At 33.8% G+C, this 15,697-nt stretch overlaps 1 protein-coding gene and 2 pseudogenes across 1 annotated transcript; 1 reads left to right on the top strand and 2 right to left on the bottom strand.

Moving 5' to 3' along the window:
- Window positions 1–1,964: 1,964 nt before the first annotated feature.
- On the bottom strand, window positions 1,965–4,296 carry LOC18051834 (annotated as a pseudogene).
- Window positions 4,297–4,924: 628 nt separating this feature from the next.
- LOC18051833 lies at window positions 4,925–10,341 on the top strand (annotated as a pseudogene).
- Window positions 10,342–10,621: 280 nt separating this feature from the next.
- Window positions 10,622–13,018, bottom strand: LOC18051830 (dnaJ homolog subfamily B member 13). Its single transcript, XM_006446635.2, has 3 exons — window positions 12,707–13,018; window positions 11,296–11,639; window positions 10,622–11,139 (listed from the first exon to the last, which is right to left on the bottom strand). The coding sequence occupies exons 1-3, from the start codon at window positions 12,869–12,871 to the stop codon at window positions 10,653–10,655; spliced, it is 996 nt and encodes a 331-aa protein (XP_006446698.1). The 5' UTR covers window positions 12,872–13,018; the 3' UTR covers window positions 10,622–10,652.
- Window positions 13,019–15,697: the final 2,679 nt, after the last annotated feature.

The following is a 15,697-nucleotide window of genomic DNA, read 5'->3' as shown; positions in this document are numbered from 1 at the left end:
GGTAAATTGCTAGTTTTACCAAACCGCGGTACTGACATGATGTGTCCGAATACCTTTGGTGGGGAAAATGATAATATCCCTATTATCTATTATCTAATAAACAGAGAAAATTTCTTTTAGATTTGACTTTTCATATTCTAATAATTAATTTGATTGTTATTACACAATAACAATTATGTAAAGATTTTAATGAGGTATATTCTTTGTAATGAACATTTAAGGGGGAGTGTTATGAATTTATTAAAATAAATATAGATGTTCATAACATATATCCCTTAGTCTTCCTACTATATCTCATTAGCAACCTTTAGCTTCCCTATAACTCTCACTATCTCACAAGGAATTATGATCCATAATTTTTCATTAATTTCATGGAGTGATTATGTAACTATAAAAAGAGAGCTCATCTTTTTGTTTTGTACACACACAATTGGAATGAATAAAATCACTCTATAATATATTCTCTCATTTTATTCTTTATCTTGCGTTGTTTCTTTATTTGTATTGCTGGCTAATAGTTTTTTTTTTATAAGGCTGCCTCATCTTAAAAAAAATCAATTCATATTTTTTTATCAGTTTCATCAAGAAAAAAAGATAATATTAAATTCTTTTTTCAAAGCCGCGTGAAGCGCGATTCTATTTTCTAGTATATATATATATATTTTTTGTTTAGGCCCAACTCGACACATTTGTCATGCCCACTCATGTCACCGTGCCATCCCGCCTAAGAAAAAAAAATGCATGATAAGCGTTTTTAAAAATTTTTTTAAGAGAACATGCTAAGTTATTGACCTATTTTTTTAAGCCTACATACTTTTAGATCCATGTGCCTTTAGTCAAGTTCAATAGAATCAAAAATTTTAAAATTAAATCTATATTCAATAATAATAAACTAATAACAATAAGAAATACAAAATACTAATTACTAAGTTAAACCCTACGATGTCAAAATTATTTTTTAATATTTAACAATAATGATAATAATAATATTTTCTTAGGAGTTAATTTAATTATTAACTTGGACTTACATAAATCATAAATCATAGTTTATAATAACATTAGTACATATTTATAAAATCATAATATTTATAATTTTATTTATTGAAATCATAATGTCAATTATTCATTTAATAAATCATAAACATAAGTCATTTTAAATATATTTTTAAAAAAATTAAGAATTAAATGAATATAAAAAATTACACTAATAAAATGTATTAAAAGATTTAATTTCAAATTATTTGTAAAATTATAAAATTTTAAACTTACTTTCAATAAAAAATAAAATTTACTTATTACAAGTTTTTTTACATGCCCAACTCCCATATCTCATTTTGCATACCTTTTAAACCCACATGCTTCAATTCTAAGCCCAACTCAACCTACGTGCATATCATATCGTGCCGCACACCCCATCAAAACTTGCTCGTGCCATATTCATATACTATCACGTGCCGCCCAGCCCATTCACCATCTCTAATTGCAGTGGGAGTGAGTTTCAATATTTGGTTAAAAAATTCTCTTCACAAACATAGCTGATTCCAATTATTCTTTTAAACTCAGTACACCGACAACCGTGATTATGAAATATATTATAAAAATATTTAAAACAATCCATTGAGTAAAATGCAAGTTGCCTAAAAAAATTATAGCTTCCTCAAAACAGTTTTACTTAATTGACTGAATTCCACTTTTAAGAGAAATAAAAGCCACAGAAAATTATTTTGAACTTTATCTAACTGGATTTGTGGAACTCCCCGTTACATTCCCCATTCAGCCCAATGCAAGAAACTTGTATCAAAGCAAATCTAGTAAATCAAAGACAAATTTTACCACCACATATCAACCCAAAGAATGTAAACAGTAGATACGACACCATACAAAAGGAATTTTTAGCCACCTAAAACACCCCTATCTCAGATTCCTAATATCATAAGAAACCAACACAAGGAATGATGCAGAAATCAATCATGTTTTTATTGTAAAAGCAGATGTTGGTTCACAGTTGATAACCCCTGAATGTTAAATAAGATGACAACGCAACTCTCCCATGCATTAAGCAGCAACTCTCAAACAAGCCTAAGAAAGTAACTATCAATTTAAACTAGTAGAATTGTAATCACAATGTAACCAAAGAACCAACCGGGACAGCCGGCCATGTTTCATGATATACTCGATGATCTGACGCGCGGATATTCACAACAAAGAGCTCTGTTTCTGAAAAATATCATTTGCCGATGTATCTATTTCAGGGACCAAGGAGTTTCTTGATTCCCGCCTTCTGCTCGGTGGTCAACCTAGTAGGGAACCTGATGTTGAATTTGATTCTCAAGTTGCCTCTCTTTGATGGGTCTTTTTGAAGGGGCATTCCTTCTCTTGGGACAATTTCCTCGTAGGTGGGATGAATCACATTGTTGATTGGGATGTTTAAACTTCTCCCATCTAGGGCGGTGAGATGAACTGTATAACCTGTCAATGCTTCTGCAAGAGATATCTTCTGTGTGACAATCAAATCATTTCCATCCCGAGTAAATACACTGTGAGGCTTCTCGTCAATAACGAATACAAGATCAGAAGGTATAACATTTGGCTGCTCATTTCCTTTCTTAGGGAAGGTGATCTTTGTACCCTTCTTCCATCCGGGCTTCACATCAATAGTTAGAATTTCCTCTACCTGCATAGTCTTGCTGCACCCGACAAAAACAAGTTAAACCAAAATTGGAAACGCTCAAGAATGTCAAAGAGAGTATTCCTCCTCTCCAGAGATTACTATAAAACACACCCACTGGTACAATTCACAGTGAAAATTTGTTTTTGGAAAGGAAAAACAGAAAGGGGCAATGCAATGAGATTCTAAAATTATTAACTGATAGCACCACATCTAAGACATTCATCATGTCTGCAAGGTTAGGAACCCAAAGTAAAAAGCTCAAACATAAAACCAGTAGATCAGAACTCATCAACTATTCTAGAGGAAGGATCTCTTGATACCATACATCCATACAAGTACAAATTCTGACTGCAAAATTAACTCACACCGAACAGCTGCTTTCGGACAGGAGCACAACAAAAGGAAGACCATAAATGAAGAGATGGTATCTAATATTAAATAGAGAGGAGACAGAAAATTATCTAAGCGCTTATACTTCATCTAGTTAAGTTACTGCCTGGCTGAGAACCTTTCGAATCGCCGCACTGCTTGATTCAAAAGGTTCTTACAAATGCCTTTGGCGGTTCGTCACAGTTTAATTACAAAAGAAGAACCCAAACATGTAAGCAGATATGATCACGATTAAACATTTGGCTTTTACACAATCCAGCACCGAAAAAGTTCTGATAATTTCAACTTAGTTAGATTAGGCAAAAGCCCCATATTTCCTTATCCCAAGCCAAAATAATTAGTTCAGCTTGAACAATCATCAGAGCTTAGATTAAGCAACGGCCTCCGATTTCCTTCTCATAAACCAACACATCCAGCATTTAATTAGTTCAGTTCGAAGAATCAGCAATCAAGACTGCAGTCAGGATGTTAATTCTGCATTTTAACCAATAAAATATTCCACTATGTAAAATCCAATAAGCCTAGTAGAAGCAATTATGTTAAGATGAATCAAAAAGACAAGTATACCTTTTAGCAAAGCAAACCCTTTTTTTTTTTTTCCCCTTTTTTCTGTTTTGGGGGAGCTTCTAGACACAATAGCTTTTGTTCTTGAAATTAAGCCATCAATAAACCATACTTTGATGAGCAGCAGAACGGCTAAATAAATGCTCAATTTAAATACCCAAAAAGTAAAAGTAACACAACCATAGAATAACTACTGAAAATAAGGTAACACCACCAATACAAAAACAGACCAACTATTAAAGCAATAACCACTTACCCACTTATATCAGCTATCTCTCTAGAGATCTTCATCTTCTTAGTGGTCCCCTTATAGAGATCCTCAAGGCTACAAGGCAACTTATTCTCAATCGGAGGTGCTTTTCTTGCCCCACCACCACCCATTGATCCTCCGCCTCCTTCACCAAATGGCCCAAACATATCATCCCCAAATAACCCACCTGGAAACCTTGAACCTCTCATCCCTCCACCGCCACCACCCATGCCACCAAATGGGTGTGAAAAACTGAAGAACTCAGCAAAAATGTCATCAGCACTCCGGGGATTGAACCGAAATGTTGTAGGCCCTTCTCCAGTAGAGAAGAAGGACGCTCCACCTGGTCCGGCATCTGACCCTTTAAGCCCTCTTCTCCGTACTGATCATATATCGCTCTTTGCTGAGGATCACTCAGCACCTACACAAACAAGGAGTTTAAATCAATGACCAAAACAAGTATACATCCAAGCCACGTTAATCTCAAAATACAACAAACAGAATCTATTCCACAACAAGCAATGAAACAATTAACCAAAGTCAATGTATAATGGCAAAATAATGAAAATAATAACCTCTGTTTAAAACTTATTGTGTACGTGCTGCCTATAGGAAAGAGCCGGGGGATGCTGATGCAATTCTTTCTGCAGCCAGGGAGAGAATCAGAGTATTTAAAAGTGGATTTGTAGATGGAGAAGAGGCCGATGTTGCTGAAAGAGATGAAGAAAGGGATGAAGATTCAGATAGTGATGTACCAGAGGTTCCTGATGTTTATGACATGGATACTGACCTGAATTCAAAGGAGGAGACTCATGAATCTCTGGAAGCAAACAGTTGTGGTGCAAAAACTCCCTTGGGCAACAGAGAAGCGGATATTAAAGGTATAGAAAGCCCACAAGGTGACCTTGGCAATTCTGGTAGGGGTTTGTCTTCTAAGAATTCAGAAGACTTTGATGAGATAAAAGGAACTAGGGCTTTGACTGATTACTGTGAAGATGCTGCTGGAATTAGCAATGCTGCAACTCCTGATCAAACACACACAGATATTAATGAAAGCCATCCTGGTAAACCATGGGTTCAAGGACTAACGGAGGGAGAATATTCTGATCTCAGTGTTGATGAGCGGCTTGTTGCTTTAATTGGTGTGGCAATTGAAGGAAACTGCGTTTGTTTTTTTAACTTAAATAAATGATTTAATTTAATTAATTAATTAAGTAAATTAAAGATGTTTATTTTTATAATTTAATGTGATTTTTTAAATAATTTTAATTTAATAAAATAAAATAAATTTTTTATTTTTTATTTAATAGAGACATCTGAATTAAGTTAATTATTTTTTAATATTAAAAATATTTTTATTAAATAATTTAATTTTTATGTCTATCTTAAAATTCATTTATAGATATTTATCTCATATAATAATCTTATCATTATTTTTTTAACCAACGAAGAATCCCTCTTTACTTTGGTATAAACTCCTCAAGTAATGAAGATTAAAATTACATGCGATAATTGTAAAATAAAATGATAAATCAATTATTTCAAACATCTTATTAATTTTTTTTCTTATATTACATATGATAAAATTTAAAATTTATGATATTTTATATATTAAAATTTTAAAATCATTATATATTTATTTAAATATAATTTTATTTATAAATATTAAAATATTATGATATTTAATATATTATTAGTTGACCTTAAAATTTAATATAAATACAAATATAAAATTATATATTTTTAATTTTTAAATTAAAAAAAATTAATAATTATTTTCTAATATTCAGATAAAAAAATAAACACTATCTATTCAAAATTTAAACTAATTCAACTCTATTTAAATTAAAAAAAAAAAAAAAAACGCCAGTTCGCATTGCGCATTTGCGCTTGAGGTATCTTCTTTTTTCTTTTTCTTTTTCCTTGATGAGAGCTTCCGAAAATTTTGCTTTGCATTTTTTTCTTTTTCGTTAATCTGAAATATGGGCATTTCCAGGAACGCTCAGAAGCTGCAAATGCTTTGATGAAGCAAATGTGGGCAGAGGCACAGCTGATAAACGACGAATTAAAGGAGATTATATGTGAAAATGCAATATCCATCATACATGGGGAACAAGGCAGAACCTAGTTTTGCAATTTCTTCTGCAGACGGTAGGCAAAGCCCTTTGGTTACTGTTGATGACAAAAGTAATGGGACGTTGGTGGACCTTAATCTCCAACAAGGACAGTTTGGTGAACCTCAGAAGGACCAAAATTGCAATACTAGCATGCCACCTGAAGGGAACCAAGATTACCCTGTCGGTCCAGATAATCTTGTAAATCAGCAATCAGCTTATGCTGCTGAGAATTCACGCATGCAGTTGAAATCTTACATTGGTCAGAAGGCAGAGGAAACGCATGTGTATAGATCATTGCCTCTTGGTCAGGATCGTAGACGTAATCGATATTGGCGTTTTATCACATCCATGTCTCAAAATGATCCTGGATGTGGCAGGATCTTTGTTGAGTTATGTGATGGTCGTTGGAGACTCATTGATTCTGAAGAGGTAGCATTTTCTCCTATTGACTCTTATTTGCTGGCTATGTCATATCTGAATGTATAGTCTGTTTAATTTGCGTAAACAATCAATATGGATATCTTTTTTTTCTTTATTTGGCATGTATAGCTGCTATTCACTCTTTACCTTGCGTCTTCTTATGATAGCAAACCCAAGGAAAGATTGCTGCATGAAATCTTTCTATAGCAAAACCATGATTTAACAGGCTGTCCATACTTTCTCATCCTGAAATTTTGTTTACCATAAAACATTTCTCAATTGACATATTTGATAAAATTTTCATGTTTATACTTTACCATCTGTTGTGTCCATGTTTTCCTTATTTTTTCATACAAATCTTTTGATATTCTTCAAGCAGAGTTTTGATGCTCTTTTGACATCTTTGGATGTCCATGGGCTTAGAGAATCCCATTTGCATTCGGTGTTGCAAATGATTGAGATGTCCTTTAAGGAAACTGTTAGGAGGAACTTGCAGTATGTTACCACAGAAGTGCAAAATCAAGAGACTGTCAAAGCAGAAGTTATTGAAAGGGCTTCTTGCCCTGATTACACTGGCATTGATAACCCCAGCAGTATTTTGTGTGATTCTGATTCTGAAATATCAGACACATCAACATCTTTCTCAATTGAGCTTGGAAGAGATGACGTTCGGAGAAATGGCGCCTTGAAGCGATATCAAGATTACGAGAGGTGGATGTGGAAGGAATGTGTCAATTCTTCAATATTATGTGCCATGGAGTATGGGAAGAAAAGGTGCAAGCAAGTTCTGGGTGTATGTGATTACTGCCATGATTTATATTTTTTCGAAGACAGCCACTGCCGCTCTTGCCACAAGACCTTTGATACTTCTAAGAGGTACTTAAATTTTTCTGAGCATGTTGCTCAATGTCAAGGAAAGCCGAAGATGAACCCTGCCTGGTCTTCGTGTACTACATAATTGATAATTTCTTATGTCACTACTGTTTTGCCTCCTAGTTTCTCTCTGAATTACCCTTTTTTTAGAACTTTTGTCATTGCCATACAACTTATGGTGTTTATTTTTTTGGGCCTGAATTTCTGAATGCCCGCCACCGACCCTCCTAGGTTTCTGTCCCATCAGAAGCTCTTCAATCTATTTGGAATGACAGCTATAGAAACTCCTGAGGAATGAAACTTAACTCCTCATTATCAGCTGATAGCCTTGTTCAGGTATAATGTTTCACCTTTTTTCTTCTCAATACTTGTATCTGGTCAGAATTTATAACATTTTCTTTTTCTCTTTCTGCTTTATAAAGTTTTGTCCATTCTCCCATTTAATGCTTTAATGTCCAACATAGTGAGAATAGTTCCATTGCTTGACATGTCAGATGAAACTCATTTCCTGTTGATGCATCATGTTTTGATTCTCCAGTAGTTGGAGGTCAGTGCGGCCAGATTTCTCCTGTGTACTTGCTTCATTTTGGGTGACTTCTTGAAAGAAGAGAAGTAACTAAAAGTTCGGCAAAACTGGAAGCACAAATAATTTAAAAATGATTTTGTGAATTGAATCCAGATATGATGTCTTAATCTACTGTGTCCAAGTTTACCCTGTCTCTTTCATTCCTTATCTTGATATCTAATCAATTTAGCGTAAAGTTTGAGTCACTTCCTAAAAGTATATCTGAATTGGCGGGTCAAATCTTGTAAAATCAAATGGGTTTTTTAGCTTTTTTCATTGTCTCTTTACCTATTCTTTTAAATTTCTTTTTATCTCTGTAGTTAATAGAATTGTGTGAAAACATGTAACCCCCTGATGAAGCTGGGATATTCTTTTATTCGCTATTGTTTGTCATTTCTTTCTTTAAATGTTTCTGGATTTACATTTACTTTTGAAGAACTCAGAAAGTTGGAAAATGCGTTTATTTTTCTGATTCTTACACAGCTGGAGAATGCCATAAAGAGGGACTTTTTGTCCTCAAACTTTGAAACAACTAGTGAGTTCTTGGACTCATTTAACTCATCGGCATGTACTTCTAACAGTTCTTCCAGTCCAGAAATAGTTTCTGTACTACCATGGGTACCAAAAACGAAGCTGCTGTAGGTTTAAGGCTCATGGAGCTTGATAGATCCATAGCTTATTTGCCACATCAGAGAGTGGAGTTTCAGAAGGAAAAAAGAGAAGGCAACTTAATGGTGAGTAGCCTTTTCCGTTCTCAAATGTGCAGCTTTAATATAATTCATTTAAATACAAAGTAATATAATTTTTTATGCACTCTCAGTTGCTTATATCAATTTTGTTTTAGTTAACACTAGTTATCAGACTAGGTAGGCCTAAACTCTGATTTTCTTTTAATGAGATATGACATGAAGGAAAGAGTTTATGACTAATGATTCTGGTTCATTAGAAAAGAAAATTGAGGATCAGAAATGTTGGTTAGCAAGGTCTAGAAAATTAGTTCCTTTTCTTGAGAATTGTCACATAAAGTTTGATTATTACTACTAGTAGTGAAGGCAAGTGGAGAATCTTTGGTTGTTCTTGAAAACTGTGTGCAAACATCAAAATCACGCTTACATCTTGGGTGGTAGATTTTATGCTTTAAGACCTAATGAAAGTTATGTCTCTATTTAGGGTAAGGCAAAGCTGTATGCGAAACCTATTTAGGGTAGCTACCACAGCACAGCTGCCCCAAATGGACCCTTAGAGAATTAGGGTAACATCTATGGGTATCATTGTCCTGCTCTCCCTGGATTCATATACTGCAGCAGTAATTATCTGACTTTAGTTTGAGATTTACTACTCCAGCAAATTGTTTTCTTCACCGTTTTCTCTCCTTTAAATTCCTTAGAAGCTTCCATCAAAATATGCTGCTGTGAAAAACACCAGAGATGGTGAAGACCAAGTAAAATATCTTCAAGTTGAAGAAGCTAACAGGGTTGATGTGGGGATTGGATTTGCTGCCCCTAGTCATGGACGAGGGATCCGTGGAAGGGCCCGTGGATTCCCGAATACTGGAAGATCTAAGAAAAGAGTAGCTGGTTCCAGAAGGGATTCTGGTAAAAGAAGCACAAACACCAAGAGTGGGAGACTAGTACTGGTATTGAAAGGTCAATCTCATGCGCAAGGAAGTCGTAAGCGTGGTCGTCGCAGTGCTAGAAGTAGGCGGAAATCAACAAAGAGGGTGGTTGTGGAGAAAGATGCTCCAAAGCAAAGCATCTTTGATAAACCAAGAGACTTAGCGAGGGATGGGTGGAATAGAGATGAAATTCCTAAATTGCAAGTAGACGATGCTGAAAATGCTAGCTTCTAAGGAAGATCAGGGTATGGTGAAGAAAATGGTCAAGCAACAGGAGATGAATACAATGATATGATAGATGAATATGCAGGTGGTTTTAATAGTATGTCAAATGACTTGCAGGAGAGAAGTTATGATATTGTAGACGGTGATGAAGAAGATGATGAGGATGAAATGGGAGACGGCGGTGCAGAAGATGAACAAGGTTATTTGGACGTTGAAGAGTATGTAAATGAGGAGCCTGATGAAGAGGGAATCAGGGATGGAGATGGAGGCCAGATTGGAGACCCTGACGAAGGTACAGGGGCATCATCTTCAGATCTCAGTGACTAACAAAAGCAACTTAACTGTGAAGAGTTACTGACTTGGTAGAAGTGTCTTCATGACAAGTTGGATTCTGCAGCGTTCTCTCTGTAGCTAAAAAGACAAAATAAAAAAATATTTTAACAGTTGGCGTTTTATTGCCGTGTCCGCTGTATTAAAATTATATTGATGGATCATAGACGGTCCTTAATTGGCCTGCAGTCAGTAGATTAAGGGCCCCTGAGCTATTTAATCGTCACATGTTAACCCAATCGTCTTTGCACACATGGGAGCGGATTTTATTGGCAGTACTTGATTCCAATTAATTAGGTGTATATAATAATCCCCGTATATAGAGACTTGTGGACAGCGTGTCAGTCCGATTTAAAACCAGCCAAAGTTGGCAGAATGACACTTTGCAAAGAATGAAATTAGATTTACTGAACTTTTCATTTCATGCCCCGGAGAAAATCAATCAGAAGTTATCTTCTGCAAATGGCACAACAGTTACGCATCGAAATATAGAACCATAATAGAACACCTCTTATAGGGAACAACGACAAAATCAAAATCTTTATTTATATACAAGCAAATAAAGAAAAGAAAACAGCACGCGATTTTGGGGAGAGAAAAAAAAAAAGGAAAGAAAAGAAAAGATGACGACATTAATTAGGACTCCAACTCCGAAACAACCCAAAACAAGGTAAGCATCGATTTAAAAGCTGTAAAAACTTGATCCCGGCCTTCTGCTCTGCAGTCAAACTTGGTGGGAACTTGATGTTGAACTTGATTTTCAAGTTGCCTCTCTTTGATGGCTCGTTCTGAATTGGCATCCCCTCTCTCGGGACAGTCTCCTCATAGTTGGGATGAATCACATTGTCGATTGGGATGTTTAAACTCCTTCCATCCAGGGTAGTGAGAAGAACCGGATAACCTTCCAAGGCCTCACCGAGAGTTATCGTCCGTGTGACGATCAAATCATTCCCATCTCGAGTAAACACACTGTGAGGCTTCTCGTCGACGATGAAGACGACGTCTGCAGGCTTAACATTTTGCTGCACATTTCCCTTCTCTTCGAAGGTGATCCTTGTACCCTTCTTCCATCCAGGCTTCACATCAACAGTTAGAATTTCTTCCACCTTGATGGTATTACTGCATAACCAAAAAACACACATACAGTGGGAAATCTTGCCAATGTCGAAGAAATTATGCCTCTTGTCACAACTATATAACAAGCCAATAAAATCATGACATGTATGCAAAAACTGGTTCAGTTAGTCAGCTATATTAAAAATAACAACCACTTACCCATTGATGTCAACAATTTCCCTAGAGATCTTTATCTTCTTAGTAGTCCCCTTGTAGAGTTCCTCAAGGGTACAAGGCAGCCTATTCTCAATCGGAGGTGCTTTCTTAGGTCCACCCATTACAAATACTCTATTAAAGGAATGAAAAACATCATCATCACCAAATGTCTCATTTGAGGAACTGGAACTTGACCCTCTCCTCCCCCCACCTCCATGGAGGATTGTGAAATCAAAATATTCCGAAAAAATGTCATCAGCACTTCGGGGACTGCCTTGTGGCGTACCCTTCAAGCCTTCTTCACGGTAACTATCAAACATTGCTCTTTTTTGAGGATCACTTAGAACCTACTCAAACGATGTGTTTCCGATCAATAACCAAGATAAGCAACACAGCATTTGGAATCAGTGACATTAACCAACTGTAAAACTATTAAAGACAAGTGGGATTTTTTTTTTCTTTTATGGGTAAATTGAAATTCTGTGGGAATTGCTTTACAGTAATATAACAAAAATGAAAAAAAAAATCACTCTTGCGAGAAGTCAAGAATTTTATTCTAAAAAATAGAACTTTGTCAGCAGCTTTTGACACTTGAGCAATACTTATTCAAGAGTTAAATTGGTTAGCAATCTTCAAGTACCTTTGTTTAATTGGGCATTCAAGTTTGAATTTTGGGGAAGATAGTCAGTAGGTTTAGGGTTTTGTAAATTGAGATCCTCTTTTAATTATTTTCTCTCACTTCTCCTAGTTTATAAAATCTAGTGAAAAAAATAGATTTAATTATAAAAAATAAAAAATTAACTTGATTGTCAATATTAATTTTCAAAACTCAATCTTAACTACTTATTAAATTAAAAGAGATTAAGGGGAAACAAAATTAAGAAAAGATCATTGTCCGAACTTTGTGCCCATTACTTTTTTTTAAAATTATAAATTAAAAAAATGTTAAATGGTTAGAAAATAGGATGTTAATCAAAAAAAAATATTCGAGAAAATGAATTTTATCACATAAATACCTTCTAGTTTTTTCCCCCTATCATGGCTCTAGCCAAAATCCCATTAAGTCCTTAGATGGGTTTAGCCGAGGACCTTTTTGCAATTTACATCTTACTTGATCAGACACAAGCACGAGTGTGTATGTGAAATTTACAGACAACCTAGTGAATATTTTTAAATTTTAAGCGTAATCAATTAGAGAGAGTAAACGGTAGTAAAAGAGTTTTTCCCCCTAGTGATAAATTAATGGTCTCAAATTAGAGAATAACAATTTCAAGAAAATTAAAAAAAAAAAAATTCCCACAAAAGTAATATCATTTTGTAACCATCATCACATAACAACATACTGTGATTAAAAAATAGTGTTTTGGAAAATAAAGTTTGATAATAGAAAGCAGAAAGTAAAAAGATATTAGACCTCATAAGCTTCACAAACTCGGTTCAACTTAGCTTCAGCTTCTTTCCTGTTATCAGGATATTTATCAGGATTCCACTTCGCGGCCATCTTTTCGTAAGCCTTCTTCAGGTCATCGCTACTTGCATTCCTATCAACTCCCAGTATCTTGTAATAATCAGCTCCCATCTTCTCTTCTTCACTTTCACTAACTGCTGCTTCTGCTTCTGCCCAAAAGCTTGGATGGCTTTTTATAAGCCTTTTGCTTTCGGAGCAAAGCAAAAGCAATCAAATAATTTCTACTAGCTTTTGCTTCTACTTCTCGCGCAAGCTGATGGAGTTACTTCTCGCGGAGTTACTTCTCGCGGAAGCTGATGGAGTGATGGCCATGGGGCATGTGCTTGGAAACTACCAAAGTGGACGTTCTCTTCAGGATTCTAGTGTTCCGTTGACGAAGAAGTAAACGGGCAGTTTTGGAATTTCGGTAAGCTCCGAATCTTTTTCCTCGTTTCTTTATTTTTCTACTTTTGAGGTACAATGTGAACGCGTCTCTTTTTCCATTCCTCCTCTTACTTTGTGCTTGACTGATATTGAGCTATTATATCTTAAAAACCTCTAACTATTGTTAAAAAAATATAACTATAAAATAAATTTAATAGGATGTAATAAATATAATTTTTAAATAATAATTTTGAAAATTTAATAAAAATATAATTATTTTTTCATCGCTCAAGTGTAAAATCAAATTAATTTAACTTCTGAGTTACAGTAGTTAATGTTTAATAGTTATATCTTAAAATTTATAACTATTATTCAAAAAAATGTAACTATAAAATAAATTTAGTAGGATGTAATAAATATAATTTTTAAATAATAAATTTAAAAAATTTAATAAAAATATAATAATTTTTTCATCACACGAGTGTAAAATCAAATCAATTTATCTTTTAAATTACAGCAATTAGTGTTTATCAAACACTTTAATAGTATACTTTTTAAGTTACAACAGTTCAACCTCAATCTCGAACAAGACTTTCTTATGTAAATATGAACAAAATTTAGGGTCGACTCCATCTCACATCATCCACATAAGAGTAAATAAGAGTTTAGATATTTTAATTAATACTCTTTAATAGTAAAATAATAATTAAATTATCCTAGTGGAGTTAAAACATTTTTCTATATAAAGCCCATGATATATGTGGAAAAAATAATAATTCACACAAAACAGACACAAGGTTGAACCTTTGAAATTAAAGTGATGACCTTGCAAAATATAGTGTGAGACTTGTTCTGTCCAATTGCACAAACTCATCTGTCTCTCACGTAATTAATCAACTCTTATTAATAATATTGATATATGTATTGACGATGACATAAAATTTAATGAAATAATGTAAAAAATAATATGCTATTTTTATATTATTTTTTATGCACATTTCATTATTACAATCTCTCTCTCTCTCTCTCTTTCTATATATATATATATATATATATATATATATATATATATAAAGTTGGGACTACAAGAAGTGATGTGGCATCACTATTTCTCATTTTTGTATATTTTCTATTATCTAATAAATAGAGAAATTTTCTTTTAGATTTGGCTTTACGTCTTCTCATAATTAATTTGATTGTTATTACACAATAACAATTATGTAAAGGTTTTAATGAGGCATATTCTTTATAATGAACATCCAACGGGGAGTGTTATAAATTTATTAAAATAAATGTGGATGTTCATAATATATATCTCTTAATCTCCCCACTATCTCCTATTAGCAACATTTAGCTTCTCTATAACTCCCACTATCTCACAAGGAATTATGATTCATAATTTTTCATTAATTTCATGGAGTGATTATGTAATTATAAAAGGAGAACTCATCTTTTTGTTTTATACACACACAATTGGAATGAATAAAATCATTCTATATAATATTATCTCATTTTATTCTTTATTTTGCGTTGCTTCTTTATTTATGTTGATGCTAATAGCTTTTTTTTGTTTTTATTTTGGTTTAAACCACCCGGTTTTCGACGACTGCATTGGATACTTCTACTGCATTCAACATTTCTAACTTTTATTAGTTAATATACGTGTGAATGATAACACAATCCTCTGAGATATTTTTTTTAATTTTTAATGTTTGTTAATCTTTAAGTGTATATTAGAAATTATTGATCCTTATGTTTTAGCAAGTTTATGTTATTTTTCCATAATATTACAGATGTTGTCGGAAGTTTATGTGGTGTGGGTGATATTGAGATTGTTGGAGCTAGTTGGAAAAAAAGAGATATAAAAGTTCTAATAGATTAGCAAGTTGAATATAATTTGGAACTTATCAACAACTACAAAAGGTATAATGTCCGTACACTTAACTATACACACACACACACACACACACACACACACATATTTAAAGTTAATAAACAAATAATTAACTTTTATAAATAACATTAATTTTATAAGGCTGCCTCATCTTAAAAAAAAATCAATTCATATTTTTTCATCAATTTCATCAAGTATAAAGTAAGAAATAACATGAAAACGGCGATCCGACAATCTTGATAAACGGCTCGCCGATATTGAACAGAACTGAAGATTAACCTCTGGACATAAACGGCGATCCGACATCTAGATAACGGCGATCTGACAATTTAAAAATTCAGCCCAACAGTCATATTGACCAGTTAAACGGCGATCCGACAGTGAGCAAATAGTCAATAACGGCTAGTTTTTAGCTCCAACTATAAATAAGCTCATTCAAATCCAAACATGCAGAATTCTAACGATCATCATTGAGCAAAATATTGAGAATACAACTTTCATTGAGCTTTAAATCTTTGTATTCATCTCATTCATTCACACATTGAGCTTTCATTTGTAATCCCTTTTGTAAAATCAAGTTAAAAGATTATAAGTGTTGCGATACACTTGGGTTAAGAGATTAAGGATAATCTCTTGTTGTGAAGGTCCATTGACACTTTGGAAGTCAATTGTAAGCATTT

Source organism: Citrus clementina, unplaced genomic scaffold, assembly GCF_000493195.1.
Source record: "Citrus clementina cultivar Clemenules unplaced genomic scaffold, Citrus_clementina_v1.0 scaffold_2, whole genome shotgun sequence".
NCBI classification, from domain to species: Eukaryota; Viridiplantae; Streptophyta; class Magnoliopsida; order Sapindales; family Rutaceae; genus Citrus; species Citrus x clementina.
Note: the sequence above shows the minus strand (reverse complement) of the source record. Positions and strands in the feature narration are given on the sequence as shown.

Excerpts from the sequence above, each read along its gene's own strand:
- LOC18051830 (XM_006446635.2), bottom strand. The coding sequence starts at position 12,871 with ATGGGAGCTGATTATTACAAGATACTGGGAGTTGATAGGAATGCAAGT. Across the intron at positions 11,640-12,706 it reads GAGTTTGTGAAGCTTATGAG|GTTCTAAGTGATCCTCAAAA; the intron begins GTCTAATATCTT and ends TCGTTTGAGTAG. Across the intron at positions 11,140-11,295 it reads GAAATTGTTGACATCAATGG|TAATACCATCAAGGTGGAAG; the intron begins GTAAGTGGTTGT and ends TTGGTTATGCAG.